Genomic DNA, 23,698 nt, shown 5'->3' with positions numbered 1-23,698 from the left:
AACAGGCATCATCAGAAAATCTACAAACAAATGCTGGAGAGGGTGTGGAGAAAAGGGAACCCTCTTGCCCTGTTGGTGGGAATGTAAATTGATACAGCCACTGTGGAGAACAGTATGGAGGTTCCTTAAAAAACTCAAAATAGAATTACCATAAGATCCAGCAATCCCACTACTGGGCATATACTCAGAGAAAACCGTAATTCAGAAAGACACATGCACCCCAATGTTCACTGCAGCACTATGTACAATAGCCAGGTCATGGAAACAACCTAAATGCCCATCGACAGATGAATGGATAAAGAAGATGTGGTACATATATACAATGGAATATTACTCAGCCATAAAAAGGAACGAAATTGAGTTATTTGTAGTGAGGTGGATGGACCTAGTGTCTGTCATACAGAGTGAAGTAAGTCAGAAAGAGAAAAACAAATATCGTATATTAATGCATGTATGTGGAACCTAGAAAAATGGTACTGATGAACCGGTTTGTAGGGCAGATATTGAGACACAGATGTAGAGAACAAACGTATGGACACCGAGGGGGGAGAGCGGAAGGGTGGTGGGGGTGGGGGTGGGATGAATTGCGTGATTGGGATTCACATGTATACACTGATGGGTATAAAACTGATGACTAATAAGTACCTGCTGTATAAAAAAAATAAATAAATTTAAATTATTTTTTGAAAAAGTAGAAAGATTAATGAATGTATGAGGGTCTGAATTCCAGAGAGTGCTCTTTTAACACAGTTTAAATGATATTAGCATTCTTCTTCATTTTCTGGTTAGTTCCCTGTGTCGATTAAAACATGGCTTAACACCAGGGTGCGTCACTTGGCCCATTCTGTTCATCATGCATTAGAAAGCGGTTGAAATAAGAACTTCCCTTAAACACTGGAACCTGTGTTTGTGATTTTCAGAAATATCTTGGGCACAATATTGAATCCTGTTACCTCGAGGGAGGAAAAGCATTTGAAGGGAGAACTGCTATCCTTTCTTGCTGTTAATAACATACTGCATCTGTAACGCAAGGGGAAATTCAGAGGTTGGTTTTGGAATAAATAAACTAGTAAGTAGTTTGCTATTTAAATTTAGCAGACAGTACCCCACGGTGCTGTTGCCATATGATAATGGATGATTTTTACACTCGAGAATCTGAATCACAAAGCTGCATTGGAATTACATATAGCGGTTATAGAAGCATCTGTATAAGAAAATACCAGAGGACAGCATAGTGTCATAAAAACTATTTGCCCGTAAATCTGCTTTTGATGAGCTACTAAAAATGGCCGCATCAGGCATAAGAGACGTATGTGCGTCTGTCGCGTAGGCGAGCTTTGTGACGGATGACAAGCTTCCACTGGTACACTGAGATAAGAAACAGCTGTTGTTGGCATTGGCATTCCTGCAAGAAATGAAATGATAATTCTGGGACACACTTATGAGAGTTACCATATATTGGATCAACTTTTGAATATATGCAAGACCAGAATCATCTGGCAGCCCCAAGCGAAATTGCCCAACAACCGTTTAACAATCTCCTGAGGAGGAGCATTGATTCCAGTCGCATAGAACCGCCGTCCGATTGTGTGTCATTTCTAAAGCAGGTAGCTCCAGTGTGTGTGTCTGTGGTAGTGATGGGGCAGGGGAGGATTGGGGGAAGGCTGTGGTTCTTCTTCTTTTTTTATTGCTTCAAGGACATTTTTTAGTGTAAAATTTCAGACCTTCAAATGATGGCTGCAAAGCAGTTGCTTAGGTGCCTTTATAAACTGTGAATCAAAGGGGGAAAAACATCTTTCAGCACAAAAAATTCACTGAATCTCACTATAGGTCCTGTTTAATAGCTACACATAAAGGCAGAAGGCTTTTATATTAGAAAGTAAAATATTAACAATTTTCATATACAATTAATATACTCTATAAAAATTAACAAGAACTCCAGTTACAAAAGCTTAATCCCTATTTCATATTGACCTGGAACTTATTTTTTGGAATTTTTTTTTTTTTTTTTTTTTTTTTTTGCGGTATGGGGGCCTCTCACTGCTGTGGCCTCTCCCGTTGCGGAGCACAGGCTCCGGACGCGCAGGCCCAGCGGCCATGGCCCACGGGCCCAGCAGCTCCGCGGCATGTGGGATCTTCCCGGACCGGGGCACGAACCCACGTCCCCTGCATCGGCAGGCGGACTCTCAACCACTGCGCCACCAGGGAAGCCCTGGAATTTTTAAAATTAAATCCATTCAGCTCTTTAGTTCAAGCATATTCTGACTGCTTCTCTGGCATTTCAGGGGGATTTTTTTTTTCCTTTTAATGTTTAACAATGCAAAGTCAAGTATAGATACCTACAGGTCTGGCCATGAGCTCAGCGCGGCATCATCACTTTTCTCCTATTTCTTGCTAGAGTTTCTGCTTGAAGGTTGTTTCACTCAGGCAGAGCACCCCCCTGGGCCAACCAGGCAGCCAGTAGACCACTTCTCTCTGAGAGATGCCTAGGAGTAATATAGGAAATACGAACAGACTCTTCTGCTACCAGAGGACGTACTCAACATCCTCCAAATCAGAAAGGCTTTCTGGACCATTAGAATGATAAAGAACTGGAGAAGGATAACGAGAGAGATGGTGGGGCTCAGCCCATAGTGACCTTTAAGAAAAGGATAAGCATTGTTTCTCAGTTTAGACATTCATAGACTTGGCAATACAGCCAATGAGAACTGGACCAAATGCTCTCTGTAGTTCTCTTCTTCCTTCTGCAATGCCGTGATTTTAGGAAGAGGGCCCGCTGAACAACCAGGAGCTATGATTTCTGGCTCTCCACCATGTCTCATGCTACAGAGGGCTTGGGTTTTTAGGTTTCCATAACATCAGACTCTGCCAGGCAGTTCAGAGAGTTCAGCCTAAGTCCTCAAATCAGCTCTTATTACTCTGTGAACTAATCTGGTCTAGAGAGCTGTGTCCCAGAGAAGAAAAACACACAAGAGGAGAGTTGGGCAGAGAATGACAAAGGCAAAGGAGACAAGAATAGAAAAAGAAGGACAGAGAGAGTTTGAAGGCAAGGGACTCCTCCGAAACAGCAGATAAACGTCTTTTTTCTGCATATTAGAAATCCATCTGCCAAAATGAAAAGGTGCAATTAGGTAGCTAAATACAAATTCACGTTCTATATCTTTTAAATGACATATCGCCAAGGTACAAAGCAGCATGTCTGGTTGAAGGTTGGGTGATTCGATCCCTCTGTTACTCTCTGTAAAACAAAGAATCTGTAGTTTCATTACCCTTAAATTGTCTGGCAGTGGGCAAAGTTTTATTAGAAGCTTTTCTTTCATATTATGCAGTGTAGTCAAGGATATATTAGCTTTGATGTTTTGTTACATCTTAAAACACTGTGGAGTGAATTTACTGTGAGACTAATTTAGAAGGGAGCTTTTCATAGGAGGAAACAATGGTCAACATCAGCTGTGTGTCAAATTACAAGCAGGGTGAAAATTCAGGAAAGACGGGACATACACATAAAATTGCTAGGTGTTATAATAAGAATGCTTCTTATATTTATATTCTTGATGCTATTCTGTGTCTCAAAAACTCCAGTTTCTTAAAACTCTGTGCAGGAGGAAGATTTTATTGTTAAGGAAATGGTATAGCGTCTACTAACACGATTATTTTGTCTTAAAGGAACAAAAAAACGCCATCATATTAAACCGTATATGCAGAGTATTTCAACTCTGGGAAAGACAAAAACCCCTACAGCTTAAGCATTTAAAACACAGTTTAAAGATGACTGATTTGACTGACACACAGTAAAGTCCTTATGAAACAGATTCCCAGTATGGGAAATTTAATTTCACCTATAGGATTCATCACTCATCACCAAAGCTTTATTACACTGTGGTGTCGGGTACCATTCTCTCACTTTCAGTTATCTTTTCTAATAAGATCACGCTGGTCAGCTGACATTTTTGAGGCACCAGTTAAACATGTAATCGGTAAATGAAACTGGATTCTGTTTAAACCAAATAAAGAGAAAAACAAGCATATCAGAGTGATAAGTGGAGTACTTTAGCTTCAGTAACTTAGAATGTAAATATATCACAGAGGGATGTTTCAGCTGCTAAACTAATAAAACCCAGTCAATCAAATAGTAAAAGATATTGAGAAACAGCAACAGGAAGTATTATAAGAAAAGTACCCAATGGAGACGCATAAGAGAAAACCCGTCAGTTTACTCTTTGAGTCTCTTACCTGCTCTGTAGGTTTAGCAGTGGATTTTTTTTTTTCTTTGCATTTATCTTCGTGCCTGAATGAGTTCAGTTTTTCTTAGATTAGGATCAGAACAGCAGGTTAATCAGTCCTGTCTTCATGGGCAACTGAACAAACAGACGAATATCAGTGTAAAATTGTAATTCTGGAGATTAATGTTGTCTGTCTTGTTTGCATGAACTTGACCTCTTGCCTTTTTTTCCCCCACTTTTTCAGCTTCTGTCCAGGGTCCCTGGGAGCGAGCCATCTCACCAAACAAAGTGCCCTACTATATCAAGTAAGTTGAAAGCATCATGTTCTTAGAAAAGCATTTATTGTGGCTAATATGTATATTCACAGATGAATTTATTTTTAAAACTCGACGGTAGCCTGGCCTACAATACCTAGTTCTTTCTTCCCCGAGGAAGCTTGGATCGGTAACTCATGCTAAAATTACCACTGAAAACTTGCTGATGCTACAGGGAGTAGCCTTTAGGAAAAATCCATTTAAGGCAGCGTATATGCTGTATTTTGTGATTGGAGGTGGTGTGGATTTTTCATAATAGAACGAAAAGCTGCTGATAATATTATGGATAGTGGCAATGAATATTTACAAGAACAATTCTACTTATTTAGGAGTTTTCCCACACTTCTTCTTTAGACAAAGATGGACGATGTCTGCAGCTATCTGTACCCAAACTGTTTTAGGTGAATAAATACTTGATGTACCCAAAAGGCAGTCAGTAGCAGTTCTGGATTTGTGGAGGTGAGGTGTTCATTCTTGATACGTAGCACTCAACGTTTTTCACATAGCAACAACAAAAATGATACTGTTTTCAGGGGTCATTTTTGTCAGTCAAAGGAATATAGGTTCTTAGAAGCACCTTCTGCAAGATGCTGCATGAAATACAAATTATGATACATTGGGTCGCCATGGAAGAAAGAGGAGAGAGGATGTTGAGTTACTATGATACCTTAACAGTTTCTCATCGGTTGTACAATTGAGTCCAGCTTAAATTTAAGTTTCTGTCGGCCACCTCAACAACAATTTAAATTAATTGGATTCATGAAATAGTCTTCAGTACCAACTTAAGTCTTTGAACTTGCTTCTGCCGTAGTCTGACTAAAAATATTAAATGTTTTTCCATTTATCAAGTCTGTTTTTACTCTTCCACTGCCCATCAATTCTTCATAATTCAGTTCTAAAGCAATAAGTGCATTCCTAGATCTTCATTACTTCAGTTCTCAAGAAATTTGACTTCATGCCTCAATTTTGTTAACTCAGAAGAATGGGGGTGAGGGAACTTTTTTGGCTCTTCAAGGAGAGGTACATCCTTTAGGAAAGGTTGTCTTATTCAGTTATACAGACAAGGTATCTCTTAACTTTAAAAATTCTCCTTCAGTGTTTTGATCCTGCTTTTTAGTTTTCTTATTTTTAATTTTATTTTATTATTTTTGTTGTATATAGTTATTTAGTCACTCTAAAGTACATGTTTTAATACCTATTTAAAATCACCCATTTTCTTAAATAATAGATCGATTTGGACATGCGCTATGTTGCTTTACATCCACTGTCTATTTCGTGGAACCATTTTGTTCAGATTCTTCCCAGTCATCTTCTGTATCAGTGTCTTCGTCATTACAAATTTCCATTTCTGACTAAGATGCTTGAGACCTGCTACTTTTTCAACCCATTTATAAAACTCTCACTTTATCCAATTCCTTTATGAGCTAAAAGAATGACTCCTTCTGTAGCCAACATTTTAGGATCACCTGAGAATCCAAGACATCTTTAAGCCATCATTGTCCAAATTATTACCTGTTTAGGGCTCATTAAGCGTCTCACACGGGATTCCTAGAGTGCCCCCCTAGTCCCACTGTCCTTTGCCTAAATATGTACCTTCTCCCTGCTGTTACACCTACTACAGAAGATCCCAGTACAGTTGTGTGAAGCAGTGAAAATGAATTTGGTCCAAAAAATAAAAAGACAAATTCCAGAAAAGCTGTAATTCCTCCCTGTATACTAGTTTCTTACTGCTCCTTGATGGGATCAGAGAACAGCTACTCTCTATTTTTCCTCCTATTTGTCCAGTGCTCTTTCACCAGCTTGAAGATCATGGTGACAGTTTTGGTAGGGGCACAGATCTGGGAATAAGAAACCTCGACTTCGGGGGCTCTGTGATTAGTTGATTGTATGGCCTTGGGCAAGTCACTTAAGCTGTACAAACCTTGGTTTCTTATTTATAAAATAAGGAGTTGGACTAGATGATATCTAAGTTCCTTTGTAGCTGTAGCAATCAATGAGTGTGGCTCATTCCATGGTCTTGTCCAAATTCAAAAACTTTAAGATATCAGCTTTCTTTTTCGAGAAGTTTATCTTTATTTTAAAAATTCTTTATTTTCATTATTAAACACAATATAAATTCTCAGTTTTAAAAAAAACTTTTTCCACTGTGAATTAGCTGCAGATATGCCCTCTCAACCCACTCCAGTTTCTCCAGATACCCATTTAAAGAGCTTAAATCCTGGGGTTTAATTTAGGACTATTATTCTTCCTAGTTTAATGGTAAGAAACAGAACAGTAGACAGGAAAATTAGTAGAAAGGTGAGTATGGAGACCTTAAAATCCTCTGGAGTGATCAGTTCCTTGGAATGAGGGGTTACCTAATTTCTCAAAGATGTCCCTGAAACTTTACAGAGATCAGTTCTCTGTACGATTATAATCTAATTGAAATTAGAGATTGTACAGTTTCTCAAATATACCCCTAAAATGTTAAGCCATAATATAGGGAGAACGCATGTTCGAGAAATTTACGTTTTCAGTAAACAGATTATTAATGTCCTTTGTGATTTATTATTACACATTACTGTTGTCTAAAATATTCTCTTTATACTAAATGACTTTGATGTACAAGGTCCAGTGGACTTCGTGCACTTGCAGATGCCATTCGTAACTTGAGATGCCTTATTGGTCCACAAATAACAATAATAAGTTGATAATGACGTTATTTCAACCAGTCCCCATTCGTCCTCTTTCTTATTTGTCCTGACTTCCATTCGAGAGTTTTTAACCACACATTTCCAGCTGCAAAGGCAAGTGTTTTCTCTGGATATTTTTTAATGCTTTATAATGTTTCCTTTTTAATGCTTAGATAAACTGATCATCTAAATAACAAGAGGTTTCTACACCAGTAGCACAGTTCCAGTTAGTTGTTGAGTCGTGCATTCATCCTTGAGGTTGTAAGTCATTAACAACGTCTTCTGCTCTAGATTGCAAATCGGATAGTGTTTATGCCTGCATCGTGACACCAGCTTTTCATATGATGCTAAGAAACTTCAAACTACATGTTTGTCTAGTTTATTAGTCCATAGCATACATCACTGTTACAGTCTTCATATTCCCTCTCCCCTGGGGCTTTCCTACCCCTGCCAGCATCTCTTTCAGGTTATTTGATTACAGCTTTCATTGCCACTGAAAAAATAATCACCAACAATGTTCAACCTGTTACAACTGCCTTTTCCATTCTCTGCCATTTTGTAGTCTTTTGGCCTATTGTCAAACTCATGAAATTTTCAGTATAATAGCCTTTAACCACCTGCTGCATTCTGTTAGAATTTCTTTCACCTTTTTATGTTGCATCCTCCCATATGGGTAAACGAAGCGGGGCCAAGAGCTGGGACTCTCTTGCTTTCTTAACGAGTTAGAAAATCATTCTTCTGCGTTCTGGACTGTCAAAAGAATTTAGGAACCCCAAACTTGCATGCAGTATGTTTTTCGCATAGATGACATAATAAAAGCATAAGAAATAGCACCCTGGGTCAGACCAACAGGGCAGCTAGCCCAGAACTCTGTGCCAGATGTAGGCACCAATGGCTGTGTTGTCAGTCAACCTAGTAATTTTCTTTTTTTTTTTTTACATCTTTATTGGAATATAATTGCTTTACAATGGTGTGTTAGTTTCTGCTTCATAACAAAGTGAATCAGTTATACATATGTTCCCATATCTCTCCCCTCTTGGGTCTCCCTCCCTCCCACCCTCCCTATCGGGTAAGATAGGAATAGTAATTTTCATTTCAAAAAAATTAGGATGCATCATGACCATTTCTTAGTAATGCACTGTTAAATCAATTGGCATTGAGTATATCCAATGGTTTCTTAAACTTTTCCCATTCTCCACTTCAGTCTTGTCTTAGCAATAATAAGTTCTATAAACTTACTGATTTCTCTATAAACAAATAAAGATATATTTCAGTTTCTCTTTAATCTACATCCTTTGACCTCAAGGGACAGCCCCAATTAAGTGCTATGAAATTCACTGAATACAATTATATTTACCAGAGTCGACTTTAATCTCACATCCCCCCACTAACTCCTTTTTATTTTCATCTTCCCAGTCTGAGAAATTCTAATCCGTTTTAGGTTTTTAGTCTGTCCTTGAATGAAAGATAAGCAGTCCCCTTGATCATCTTAGTTGTTTTTCCCTGGATCTTTTCCAGCTCTGTTGTATCTTCCTTGGGATGTCGTGACTGGAATAGCCCAAATATTGGTCAGAGCCAGCTGACTCTTAGGAAGGATTTGATTTTTAGGCAAGCTGGTCCTTTCCTCCTTCAAAGACGCTGCAGTTGCTAAATATTGGGAGGCATTCACTAATGAAACTTGGGAGTAAACCTGCTGACTCAGTCACCAGCAATGCATTTCATCAGGTTTCCTTTCTAAATATTTCTGAAGTACTTCACAAAAGAGTGAAAAATGGGGTTCTGGGGAACATGCTAACTCTTCAGCTCTTTTTTACATGCAATGCTCAAGAAACAACTCATGGGGTTTCCCTGGTGGTGCAGTGGTTGAGAGTCCGCCTGCCGATGCAGGGGACACGGGTTCGTGCCCCGGTCCGGGAAGAGCCCACATGCCGCGGAGCGGCTGGGCCCATGAGCCATGGCCGCTGAGCCTGCGCGTCCGGAGCCTGTGCTCCGCAACGGGAGAGGCCGCAACAGTGAGAGGCCCGCGTACCACCAAAAAAAAAAAAATATATATATATATATATATATATATATATATATATATATATATATACCTTTATAGCAGCTGATAAGACCACATGAAATAACAGAAATAGTAAATTGAGCAAGCAACAGAAGACTTGAAGTCTGTTTGCAACTTTGCTTTTAACTAGCTATTTGACCAAAGATGAATCACTTATATTCTCTGAGCCTCAGTTTCTCCATGTGTCATCTAAAGGGGCTGAGTCACATGATATCACAGGTTATTTCCAGTCCTGACATTCCCTGATTTTATGAATGTTGACTTTGAAACAGAAATTATTTATAACAGTTTTCCAGAGGAATGAAAACGAATCTTCATATCGCCCTTGAGGATTCTTATTGCATCATCGATCTTATCAAGATGGGAAGGACAAGTAATATTAAACTTTTTCCTTAACTCTTTAGCACCATTGATAATAGGAAGCGGATGTAATAGAGAATCAGCTGTCTAATTTCAGCTGTCAGTCTTTGAGGATACTGGTGAGTATCTCTGGGTAATTAAATTTGTGCAGTGGCTGCCGGAAAGAAGCCTGGTGCTCTGACTTCTCAGAAGGCTTTGTACACAGAGATAACCCAGAGGTCAGTCTTCTCTGCTGTGCTTTCTCCTCCACAGTTTGATGGTTCCAGAGGTCACATTAGCTGATTCTCATTAAGCTCTGGAGCCACAATGAAGGAATGGTCAGTAACGCAGAATTGATGATATAATCATGAAAACAACTCAGTTTAAGATATTAACTGAAAGAGAATGAAGGGGAGGCCGTAGTGTTATACGGGGTGCTGATTCTGGCCTTTGGTTTTGTAGACCTTGTTGGTAGACATAGATGTTAGTATCTTCTGTGTCTCATAAAGTTCACAAAAAATTCTCACAGCCTTCTTTATAGTTTCATAAGCTGGTACGTATAGCCTTGACTGAAATAATGGACTTCATGAGGATAGCTGCTGTATCTCTTTTTCTAGCATAGTGCTTCACAGATAGCATGTGCTCAGGAGATACTTGAACGAATGAATGACCACATACTAGCACTTCCACATGCTTTACAGTTTCCTGACTCCTTTTACTTTCAAAAAATCTTCAGGTGTTTGTGTGTCCATTTAGATCGACCACCCAAGTGTGTCTCTCATACCCTGTAGATATCAACTTTAATATTAGAAAGTATGCTTAGTCTTACAGAGTTTCTCATGTCTCCTATACTTGGTGGCTAGGAGGCCATCCTTAGCCTGAGTGTCTGACTGGTACATACCACATCCTGAGGTCTAGATTCTGTTCTGTCTTTATCTAACAATACGATTTGGAGTATAACTCAGCCCACCTGGGACTGAGTTTTCCCACCAACAGTAAGGAAGTAGAACTAGATAATGCCTGAGATCATCCTGAGCTCTGGCTTTCTTGGTTTCAGTAGAACTGGGGTCTTTTTGTTTTTCCTAAATGCCACTCATGATACCTCTTCTGAGTTTGCAGTGGTCAGTAGAGCTTTAAATTGATCAACCACTGTGTTTCACTAAGCATTTGTAGACAGGATTTACTTTGGGGGCTGGGATATAGTAGCCACTGAGTCTTAAGAGAATGATATTGATAAGTTTTTATTTTACAGAAAAAATTTTATAACATTCTGTGTTATATGTAATGCTTAAAGGTGGCAGCATATGTACATATACACATATATGCTGCAGCTAAACTATAATGTGTACATGCCAAAAATTCTGGTATATTACGCATGTATAGTATTCCCTCTGCCTCATTCGTGGCACTTTTTGGAATGTGAGAGTGTTCATAAAATATATTTAGGTCTGCTTCCCAAAAAAAGAGGAGTGAGTTATTTCAGCTATTGCTTCATTTTCTTTTTCTAACTTTGTTAAGCATTGTACATTCTTCCATAGTCATGTGGTAGAAAAGAACATGGGCTGTGGCCTCAAATAAACCTTCATTTGAAACCCAGCTTTGTCATATTCTGACTCTGTGAACACTTAACGTCACACCCATTCAACTTTCTGGCATACAAGGAATATGAATTGACTTTACTTCTCTTCTCTGAAATTGAACTGAAGCCTAATTGACGTCTAATGAATACTGAGTGTTGGGTCTTTAAGAAAACAACTCTTACAGATATATTCAGTATTAGCTACATGTTTAGAATATTTTCTAGAACACAAATATGTCCTTGATCAAATTAGTTTATTTTCATTCTAGGAGTTCCCAGTGTACTTCTGGGTATCTGTAAATTCCCAAACATTCCTGAGCCTCTCCTAGGCTCCTCTAATTGCTTCTTATCCTGCCCCCCCTGGGAAGCTGCATCCTGTTGCCTTCACAAAGGTCAGCAGCAACCCAGACAGCATTTGAAAATAACTTAATAACCCTGAACTGCCACACCCCTTTGGATAATTTCCTTAGAGCATTAGTCCTTTGAACATTGACCTGGTTGCAGAAAATGTCCCTTTCTCAGCAGGAAAACTCCAAATCCCATTCAGTCTTCCCCTCCCTCATTTCAGAGGATAGGGTGGGAGAGGGTAGAGGGTAGGGAGAAGGAATTAGATGCTTTTTTCTGGAAGATTGTTAGCGCGCACACACACATATAATTTCTTTTAAACAATAAACTGAGTGCATTGTATAAATCAGTGCCATCACATTGCAAAAAATTTTAAATCCCTGCACAAGATAGAAAAAGAAAAACAAACCCATCTCTGCTTTCAGCAGTCTGTAAAGCTCCTAAGAACAGGTCCTATATGAGGCTTAGCCCACTGTCAGCTTTGAGCAAATGATCTCGTCTTCTTTGATATCATTAACTCCCAGATGGATGAAACACAGAAGCTTCCCTGCTCCCCCTGAAACTTTCAGTTGCTTTTTCTGTTTTCCTTTCTCAGCTTATCCACATCCATCTTGATCCCCAAAGCTATTGCAAGTCAGATAGTGCAAAGAGTAATTTTTAACTTGCTTCTTTCTTGTTTTAGAAGGAATTTTTTGTTGTGGTTTTGTTTCCTTTTGGTTTGGTCACTTCTTCTCGGTCTTGTGCTTTATACCAAGGGAGTGTCTCGTAGTTACGGTCCTATAACCTCCTAGAAAGGATGAAAAGCAAAGTTTAATGTGTGCCTACTAAGTGCTAAGTGTTAAGACTAGCTGTATCTTCCCATTTATGAGGATTAGCACCACGAGTTAGTATCTAATAAAGAAGAAAAAGCTGAGACTCAGAGAGACTGGTGGCTTTCCCAAGTCACAGTAATAGTGACCCGCTCTGTGCCTTTTCCCACCAACCCTGTGACCTCAGGTGGCTTTGGCCCACCTCGCGCCCCACCTAGGACCTCCACAATCACTACCCTTACCCCCTACACACACACTCTAGTGGGTCAAAGTTGCTTGGAGCTCCCCACCTGGGAGGGGGTTAGTTGCCCATCCCTGGAGCGCAGGGGCCAGCTTAGACAGGGTTATCGAGCATGCAGGTAGGGACGCATTTGGTAGCGGAGATATTGAGGGTTGGGAGAACAAAACTTAATAAATGGGTAGAGAATTGAAATTTAAAATAATAACAACAATAATACTTTTTACCTGTTGCTCCCAACTCTTTCAGCTTCCTAGTATTGTTGGTTGAAAACTAGCTCTCAGTGTAACCAAGTGTGGCCAGTCCTCCGCTGTGGGACTGCTGTCTTGGGAATCACCAATACTATCCTATTAGTCCTTCCCCACATTGCTGGTGTTTCTTCCCTTGGCTTACCTACCCAGTCAACTGCTGCCACTGTGCTCTTGCCGAGACCTAAGTTTCTCTTTACTGCTTTTGGCCATAAAGGGCAACAGAAAATAAAATGAAACAAAAACCTGGCCAGCCCTGTTGTAGGCACTTGCCTGCCTCTGCGGAAGCTGAGAAAGCAGAGGATTCCTGAGTCACATCCTGCCACTTCCCATCAGGGCTTCGCTGAGATGGGAGTATGGCAAGACCAGTGACCTCATAGATGCCACAGCATGTGTTTCTCCTCATACCCCCAATTCCAAGCCTTTCTGAAGGGTAAGACGTGGTCAGCTCAGGTGGACTAGAACAGCTCTTCAGCAGCCTTTTCGACACTAGAGCCTGGCCTTGAATTTGGTACTGTCCCCTCCTTCAGGTAACAAACAAAGTTTCATATTTTCTGTAAATCTCAGACCTATGGTTCTAGCCTTACGAGGCAAACTCATATGGCCTATGGCCACAAGTCATGACTTCCCTAGACCTTGAGCATTGGGTAACCCCATGTATTACGTGTAGAAAAATCTCATCTTACTGCAGAATGAGCTCTCTCTTTTTTCACTATTGTAACTATGTGGTGGCAAAGAAGAATTTCTTACACTTTCTCTTGTAATGACTTAAAGTCACCAAACCACTTTGGGCAATTGATATGTTTTTGAGGATAAAGAATAACTTGTATTTCCTGAAGATTGAGAAAAATGTCTATCTGAATGTATAGAGTTACCCTGAATTAATCTATGAATACAGGTGCTTTTTCAAATAAAAGGCCAGATTAGTTATTTTTCCTCACTCTTACTTATATCAGTGCTACAAACTTTTCCGCCAAAAAAAACCATCAAATAGAGAAGAACGAATGCTTCTTAGACGGAGCCGGAGGGGCCAAGCATAGCTTATAGCAAAAGCTCAAGGTGTAAGTATCTTTACAGCTAAAACTTAAAGAAAACTTGTGAACATTTTACATACGTGCCTGTATGTGTGTGTGTGTACATACATATATATGTATGTATGTAAACACACACATACAGAGAGAGAGAGAAGCGGGCAGGGGGAAGGAGAGGGAGAGAGGGAGGCGTATTAACAGCAGGCCTGTGATTCATTCCCTGGGGGTTGAGGGGAAAGAATGACCTCAACTCAAAAGACCACCTTATAAACACACTAATGACCTCCCAGACCTTCTTGTTAATCTTGTTAATGTCATTTAAGTAGCAGAAAGATACCTGAAAGTCCCCATCTATAAAATGTTTTTAGCAGGATATACCTGGTTTGGCTACTTTACTTATTGTAAATAAACCTGGAATTTATGGATTTATGAGTTACGACTGGATGGAAAACAGGGTGTAGTCACGTGAGCATTTTTCTGTTCTTGTCATTAACAGATTATAAAATGGAAACCTTTGGAGACTAAAATGGCTTCCTTTCAGTATCACTGTTGATGCACAAATGTTTTAAAACCTTTTCTGTTAATAGAAACCAGAACATATCGTAATGTGAAAGAATAGGGATATTTGGGGGCAGTGTATCTGATTATTTCCGGTTCCTCCAGGCAAAGAATGTTTTATGTGCCTGGTGTTGCCCTATAATCCTTTGAATCATTAGTAAAGACCAGAGCAAAGGTAAAATCTATGATGGATGTGAGTCCAGTTCTAAATTCAGCCCTTTATACTTATACGGTATGTGTTTGTTTTAATTTAAAAATTCTCTTTGCAATGAGAAAAAGGAAAGAAAAAGCAGAATGAATGGGTCCATGTGTTTTCCCTTATCATGTTGTCCCGAGTTCTAGGAAATCACAGGTCTAAGAAAAGGTCAGGGTCAAAACCAGTGAGGGATATAACACTTATACATTTCTGTATTGAAAATTATATAAATGACATTTAATTTTTTACAAAGTTACCTTAGAATCATCCTTTCAGATAGCAAGGACCTCTGTAACTACCTTGAAGTCCTGAGTCATCTTTGGTGTTTAACTCCTGAAACATTTTTGTTAATTTTCAGATCACTTGTCTCCCCAGTTAAGCTGTAAACTCCTTGCTGACATGTGTGCCTTATGCATCTTTGCATCGTTCTTAGCACTTTATTATCTCAGATAAGAAATTGAGAATAAATACTTAAAATTTGTTTTGTTTGATTTTGAGGATTAAACGCATCCTTGAGAACTTAGCTCTGATCCTAATAGGCATTCTTAAAAAGGAACAGATTATAACAGATTAGAGGTGTTCCGCATAATGTTTTTAGTCTATGTAATCTAACTGGAATTACAGTTGATGACATATTTTGGAGACAGTTTCAACCATCAGTTCATTCATTTTTCTGTGTTTCGGTTGGTTGAGAGCAGAGAGAAATACTTGATGGGGTTGGATGCCTTGTTGAACTGTCTATAAACTGAAAATCTTCGAAAGTTGTTGTTTTAGAGAAAGCATTTTTTAAGTGAATGTATTCCTTTAGCAGCTCCTTTGCCAAAACTGTTGTGAGGATATCTTAGGAAAATGCCTTCGAATTCTATTTCTGTCAAAACACACAGGCTATCTCAGGAGCTAAGGTTGTTTGGTGAGTGCATGTAAGCTTATGTCTTAATAGTAAAAGATTTTGAAAGAGGTTGGGATGAGGTAGGTGGTAGAATCTAAGAGAGACATTACGGCAGAGCCATAGTGGCATCCAGTGGGGAAGAAAAGACCTCAAGTGTGGAATTCAATTATATTCAACCAGTCCTTGCCATTTGCTGATAAATACTAGATGTCATTTATCAAGCACGTAGAAAATAAATTAATTGCATAAACGTCAATGTTGATAGAGTTTTGTTTCGTTTGTGGCTGTGTTGGTAGGGGCGGAAGTCATCGCATGATATCTTTTTAAATAGACTTTATTGTCAAGGAGCTTAGAGTTGTTTATCTAACTTGTATTTCATATATGCAGCCGCCAAGCCATTTCTTTTTACTGTAAGCACTGCAGAGTAGCAGAAGTCATCCTTACTCTGCTCAGTTTCATTCATCATCAACAAAATTGCCAATTATATTCCAAGTCCTTGAATGCATTGCTTGAGAAGAAGATGTATAAGCTGAAAGGAAGCAATGTTGAGGTAGCAGTTTGATCTTTCTATACCGACTGGTAGAGTCAAAGCATACGAATCTTGTTTTGAGTTGTGAACTGGAAAAAATTAATATGGAAGGATGGAGAAAACATGTTCAAACTACAAAGTCATTTTTCCTGAGAAGTTATCTGACTGTAACTGTAACTATAACTCAGGGTATATCAGAAGGCTCAGTTGGGGAACATTTCTTTAAAATTAAAACCTAAAAATCCTGATGTCTAATAGAATGTATAAAAATAGCTGTGTCTGAAGGATCTGGGATAAGCAGAAGAATACTGAATAATATCATCTGGCAGTTTGAGCCATACCTTTACAGCAGTTGCTGTGGCCCAAAAAATATAGAATTAATTCAATAAAACACTGGGAAAAAAATAAACAAAATATTTGAAATTACAAACACTGAATAAAAAGCGGGGGGAAAATAATCCCTAGCAAATCAATATTGCTTGGGGAAGCATGAATCCCAGACCAGCAATATTTTTATCCAAATAACGTCTAGTTCTGTAGTGAACAAAAACCTTTATCACCAAGTTTTATAAGCAGCAGAGTGAAGAAAAGTGTACTTAGGATTATTGGATATAATTCTCGAAGGTGGTAACTTCATTCAGAGTTTCGTGCTTGACTGTACCAAACTTCTACTGAATTTATTCATAGTACTCTGTCAGTTGAGGATTCTTTTTTGCTTCTCCTTGCCTAAATATATGTATTACAAACTAAAAATAGAGGCATGGTAAATGATTGCAAAGATTATTAATAGTGGTGGCTGTAGTGAGTAGATTATTGTTCTTGTATAGATTAATAATACACCTAAGGAACTCTGTGGGAAATTTAATTTGGGATGTAAAACACCAAAGTAAGGCAGAGATGTAATAATAAATCGATATGAGATTATATTTAGGCACAAGTGTCTAAAGATATAAATTCTATAGGTGTTATGAAATAGCATGTATGCCCTTACATAATTGCACTGCACTTTGAACTTCATTATTCTGGGAAATAAGGGGAGTGACCCTGAACACAGTAGTGTCACATCTGCTTATAAGCCAAACTGAAAATATACAAGCCACTCTTAAGTGTATAATATAAACTATAAAGGTATAATTTAATCCCGTTATCTTTAAATTTGAAAACTAACTTAAAATAAACCCTAATTGGGCAATTCTTGATACTTTGAGCATTGCAGTAAATGTATTTTTCCAATTTCCAAGTTTCACGCATCCTTTACAAAGAAAGGCAATCCTTTAAATGCCCTAGTGCCTGGGCCTTCCTCCGATTGTCTCTCTACAATAGTTCAAATCATACAACCGTGAATAACAACAAAAACGAAAAGCATTTTGGCAGACAACACGCTGTTTGCTTGTTTCAGTGTTCACAGTGTAAAGTACACTTATTGCCAAACCTTACTTTCAATTCTATTACAGACAGGAAAATATATCCGATTTGTAAATAAGAAGGATCTTGAAGTTAAGCCCTGAATACACTTTTCTGCAACCCCAAAGAGGAAAACTTCTGAAACACAAACACTAATCTTTCTCAGTGTCCCAAGTAAAGTTTCATGGAGGTGTTTTGCTTTTGTTATGTTTTACACTGGTGCCTTGTGATAGTACAGTTTGAGACCAGACTAGATTGGCAGGACCTAACTGACTGCTATGAGAATATACTTGGTGGAACATGTGGAAAAGGGGTGAAGAAATAGGAAGGGCCAGAGTGGAAACAGAGAGACGAGCTAGGTGTGTGGACAGCACTGGTGGTAGATTAGATCTGGAAAACGGTAGCAGTGGAGCTCTTGAGAAGTGGTTGGGATATATATTGGAAACAATCAGCAGCTCTTGCTGCTGCACTGGAGGTCAGGAGTAAGGGAACGAAGGCAATGCAGATGCCTCCTGGGCTTTTGGCTGGAACAGGTACCTGAAGATCACCAAGTTTGGTAGCGAAAACAAGAGATCTGACTTAGACACCACTGGCAGCACCCAGGGGTGACTTGGAGAACTTTTGGTCTCAGTAATGCCCACCAGCCATTCTTTACCCCCAGCAACAACAAGCAAACATATGATCTGAATGCAAGAATAAGCTTGTCAACTAGATAGCCACTCTTCTATATAGAGATCCTGGAAATGCCTGGGTTTAAACATGTAAAGTTTGAGGCACCTGTTGGATACCTAAGTGTGCGGCTGAAAAATATGAACCTGAAGCTCAAGGAAGAGGTCGGGCCAAGGGCTATAACTTTGGGAGTCATCAACCTATGTTCTTAGAGTCATGGGATGGGATGTCATACGTTGGGATGAGAGAGAAAACCCTAGGGCTTCTCAATGTTAAACCTGTTTCTGCTCTGCGCAATGCAGATGTGTTCATTAGTAGATTTGCTAAGTTGATTAACCAAACTATAGTTACTGGGGGCTACTGTGCTGGATACTGTATTAGACACCAGAAATCTGGTAATGAGCAATACAGGCATAGCCCCTGCTCTCCTGGAACTCCTAGTGGAGGACGTAGACATGGAACAAATAGGGCTTGGGGCCTAAAAAGATCCAGGGAGGCAGGTAGTTGCTATTAACTATTCTAGCATATTTTAAATTGCCAGATTTTTTCCAAGACTTAAAATTGATTATTCAAAATGTTTAACGCTTATAGTAGAATGGAAACAACCTTCAAAAAGGAATTAAGCCCATGAAAAGATGTTCAACATTTAGTCATTAGAGAAATGTAAATCAAAACCACAATGAGATACCACTTTGCACTCAATAGGATGGCTATTGTCAAAAAAAAAAAAAAAAAACCCAAAGCAAAAAGTGCTCATGATGATGTGGAGAAAATGGAAATTGCTGGTCGGAATGTAAAATGGTGCATTCACTGTGGAATGTTTGGTAGGTCCTCAGAAAGTTAAACATAGAATTTCCCTGTGATCCACCAATTGCACTTCTAGGTATATACCCAACAGAATTGAAAACAGCAACTCATACAGATACTTGTGTGCTAATGTTCATAGCAACACCATTCAGAATAGCCAAAAGGTGGGAAACAACCCAAAAGTCCGTCAACAGATGACCAGAGAAAAAAATGTGATAATAGATACAATGGAATACTATTCAGCCTTATAAAGGCATGAGATTCTGATACATCCTATAACATGGATGAACCTTGAACACATTATGTTAAGTGAAGTAAGCCAGACACAAAAGGGCAAATATTGTATGATTCCACTCATATAAGGTACCTACCACTGTCAAATTCATTGAGATAGAAAATAGATTAGTGGTTGCCTGCTTAGGAAGTGGGTGAAGAGGAAAGGGGAGTTAGAGTTTAATGGGTACAGGGTTTCTGTTTGGAACGATGGAATGATGATAAGTTCTAGAAATGGATAGCAGTGATGGTTGTACAAAATTATGAAATACTTAATGCTACTGAATTGTCCACTTAAAATGGTTAATATGATAAATTTCATGTTATGTATGTTTTACCACAATTTTAAAAATTGCCCCCAAAATAAATGAATTGAGTAATAAATTTGCAAAAGATTCAAATAAGATAGCTAACATAATTATCTTTGGTTTTCTTTTGTTTTTGTTTTTTTGTGGTACGCGGGCCTCTCACTGTTGTGGCCTCTCCATTTGTGGAGCACAGGCTCCGGACGCACAGGCTCAGCGGCCATGGCTTATGGGCCTAGCCGCTCCGCGGCATGTGGGATCCTCCCAGACCGGGGCACGAACCCGTGTCCCCTGCATCGGCAGGCGGGCTCTCAACCACTGCGCCACCAGGGAAGCCCAATTATCTTTGTTTTTATTTTAATTCTATATTAAAGATCTATACAAAACTATAAAAACATATATAAACAAGGTGCAAGAAGTAGAGAGCGTTGTCTTAAGCATCCAAGAATTTCCCCTGTGCTTTTGAAATTGGTTGTGCTATTACTTCCTTGAATTGGTCTGTAACATAAGAGTACAATACCATTGCAGATTAATTGGTGTATTTGTGAACTGTTCTGAAATGCTAAAATGCAAGCATAAAACTACAAAATGCATTATTATTCATTAAAGAGGCATAGTTTATAATGGGTGTCTGTGATCATTGTTGAAGCATAAGTGGCCAATTTCACCCATAATTAGCCAATTTAGTATGAAGTTATTTTTTACCTAGTATATTTTGTTTAACTTCAGTTATATTTGTAAAAACAGAAACTGCTATTTATTACTGCTTTCAAAATTTGACACAAATGTTAAAATGTTGTTTAATGCACTTAAGAAATGGTTGGGGACTTCCCTGGTGGTGCAGTGGTTAAGAATCCGCCTGCCAATGCAGGGGACACAGGTTCGAGCTCTGGTCTGGGAAGATTCCACATGCCGCGGAGCAACTAAGTCCGTGCGACACGACTACTGAGCCTGCACTCTAGAGCCCAGGAGCCACAACTTCTGAGTGTGCGCTCTAGAGCCCGTGAGCCACAACTACTGAAGCTTGCGTGCCTAGAGCCCGTACTCTGCAACAGGAGAAGCCACTGCAATGAGAAGCCCGCACACTACAATGAAGAGTAGCCCCCGTTCGCCGCAACTAGAGAAAGCCCAAGCACAGCAACAAAGACCCAACACAGCCAAAAATAAATAAATAAGTAATTTTTAAGAAAGAAATGGTTGGATTCTCCTTGCCTAAGAAAAACCTCAGGTAGTTATTTAAAGATATGCTCTTGACTGATTGATTCATTCATTCATTCAATAAATATTTATTTACCATAGTATACGTGCTAGATGTAGCGGATAGCTTTGTGTAAGTAATACCCATGCTATCTTCAAAGTATAGCCAGAGAGAAGATAATGGAGTTGAGATACTAAGTGTGAATAAGTACAGTAAGTCCCCTACACACGAACGAGTTCCTTTCCGAGAGCGCATTCTTAAGTTCAATTTGTTCGTAAGTCCAACAGAGTTAGACTAGGTACTCAACTAACACAATCGGCTATATAGTACTGTACTGTAATAGGTTGATAATACTTTTCACACAAATAATACATAAAAAACAAACACAAAAAATAAAGAAAACATTTTTAATCTTACATACGGTGTCTTGAAAACTACAGTAGTACAGTACAACAGCTGGTGCTTCTTAGGAGTACCAGTTACGTCACCGCTGCTCTTACGCTTGCTTCCAGACATCCTGGGCTTCAAATAAAGATACTGTACTATTGTGCTCTATACAGTACCCTACAGTAAAGTACACAAAAGCACAACCACTTGTAGAGGATGAACGCACTTGACAGTGTACGCCAGACACACGAACTAACTTATGTGATTGGATATGCGAACGCACGTTCGCATCTTTGAAAGTTCGCAGCTTGAAGGTTTGTATGTAGGGGACTTACTGTATTAACACTGAAAAGAGGGAAGTTAATGTGTCAAGGCACTTCAGCAGAAGGGGACTGGTCCAATATAAGGAATTAAAATGACACTGTGACTATTGTTGGAGGGAGTGGAGAGAAAACTTGAAAAGCTCTCTGGCTGTTGCAGTTGGATGGGGACCACAGGGATATAAATATTTGAAGTTTACTGATGAAATCCAGGTGAGAGATGATGGTACTCGGACCATGATAATGGTGGGTTGGATATGTTGAAAAGCAGAGAGATATGCGAGAAATTTAGGAGGTAAGAATCCTTAGGGCTCGAGGATAGATAATATGGGCAGGGGTTGCAAAGAAGAAAAACATGTCGAGGGGTCACACCTAGATTTCTGGGCAGCGGACAGTTGATGATACTTTAGAGTGAGATAGGGAACGCTGAACAAAGACCAGATTTGGGGTGGCAATTTGACTGTTGACATTTGAGTTTGAGGCGATTTGTTACATCCAAGAAGCACTGCCAGGTAGACAGATAATATGTGTCTAGAGTTCAGAAGAGAAGTAGGTGGGTCTTGGTTGAAGTTATTAATTTAGATTGCATTTGGATATAACTGGTAACTGAAACCATGGGTGTGAGTGAGATTCTAATGCTAAATTTTGGAAGGACAATTTTTAAAGCTGTTTACTTTTTGAAGGGCAGTTACAGTATTAAAAACAATTTTTTTTAAAAAAAAACAATAGAATAAAATAATTTAAAAGCCTGGAAAAATATACATCAAAGTTATCATAATAGTTGTGGTGTAAGGGAGGGGGCATCAAAGGGGACCTGAGTTTCATCTTCAGTGTTTTATTCTGTTTAAACAGAAGCTTTATGCAATGACCAAGTGTTAACCATTACTAGTTCTGGGCAGTGGGAGAAAATATTCTTGTTACTTTGTATTCTGGACCTTTTTTATTTCCTAAAACTCTTAATCTAAAACATTTAAAAAATACATCATTATAAGCAAGTGGAATGTCACTAGCCCATTAAATACTTTGTACCAACTGATTGCCTAGCAGAGCTTACTTCTGTGAATAAACCCTTCAACTCTTAGTTCTTTATACTTGATCAGCATAACTGCACCAAAGTTATTTAGTCTGACAAATATCTGTTTTCTAGACACCAAAGTAATACTGGAAAACTATTACATTTGTATTAAAACTGAAGAATTTTTTTTCCTTTTTTCCTTTTCGGTTTATGTAATTTCTCTTACACTGTCTTCAAGTTCACTGGTTCTTTCCTTGACTGTGTCAAATCTACAGATGCGTCCATTTAAGGCATTCTTTATTTTTGTTACTGTGCTTTTGATTTCTAGCATTTCCATGTGATTCATTCTTCAGTTCCCATCTCTGCTGAAATTACCTATTTGATTTCGCATACTGTCTTCCTTTTCCATTAGTGCTTTTAACATATTGATAATGGTTATTTTAAATCTCCTGTCTGATAGTTGCAGCATCTGAAATATATCTGAGCCTGGTTCTGATGATTGCTTTGTCTCTTTAGACTGTGATTTTTTTTTAAGTCATGCCTTGTATTTTTTTGGGTGAAAGCCAGATATCTTGTATAGAGTAGTAGATACGGAGGTAAATAGATGTTTATTGTGGTGATTTATCTTAATCTGGTTGGGAGATGGACTGTGTTTGAAGTGTTGCTATGGTTATCGTTGAGATACGTTGTTACTATGGGCACCAGAGCCTTCAAATTCCTCTGGTAACCCTGTTTTATTACTGGAGGCTTGTTAGTGTGGTGATGGAGCGTGGGGGCAGGGGCATTCTCTCATGTTCTGATTAATACACAGTTGGCCTGGATCTTAGGGGTGTGGCCTCCTCTGGGGGAAGAACTTCCTCAACCTCCCATTCCCCTCGTCTGGCTGCAGTGAGTGTCCACCATTGCTCTCAGTCTGTGGTTCTGAGGCCCTTTCCCCTGCAGATTAAGCCTTTATGTTCCTTTCTTTTCTCTTTTCACCTAAGTGAAATGAGAGGGGTCTAGATCTAGGTGGTATATTCCCTTACCTCAACTGTCATGATGTTTCAGCAGTGCCCTCAAGTGATGTCCTTCCCTCTGCTGATTAAGCCTTTCCTTCCTTAAGGGAGAAGAGTTTGGGCAGGTTCACAGTGGCTGGCTGCTGTGACCTTTCCCCAGTCAGCACCACTCAGGGTAGAGGGCTTTCTCCAGATTCTCCCCATGCCCTCTCCCTGTGAGAGCCTGGTCCAGTTCCTAGAGGAAGAAACCTGCAAAAAGTCGGGAACCCCGCTATGACTATGGCCCCAGGAGC

The 23,698-nt window shown here is 39.2% G+C and overlaps 1 protein-coding gene across 2 annotated transcripts in view; it reads left to right on the top strand.

Moving 5' to 3' along the window:
* DMD (dystrophin) overlaps nt 1-23,698 on the top strand; it is a gene marked incomplete at its 5' end in the record, with an annotated part of 2,126,456 nt that overhangs the window by 1,904,764 nt on the left and 197,994 nt on the right. For both annotated transcript variants that reach the window (XM_082864911.1, XM_082864910.1), the window contains one exon: nt 4,468-4,528. In XM_082864911.1, coding sequence (XP_082721037.1) covers nt 4,468-4,528 — 61 coding nt within the window. The remainder of the gene's footprint in view (nt 1-4,467; nt 4,529-23,698) is intronic.

This window comes from Leucopleurus acutus, assembly GCF_964270905.1.
Source record: "Leucopleurus acutus genome assembly, chromosome: X".
Lineage (NCBI taxonomy): Eukaryota > Metazoa > Chordata > Mammalia > Artiodactyla > Delphinidae > Leucopleurus > Leucopleurus acutus.
This window is presented reverse-complemented; position numbering and strand designations above follow the sequence as displayed.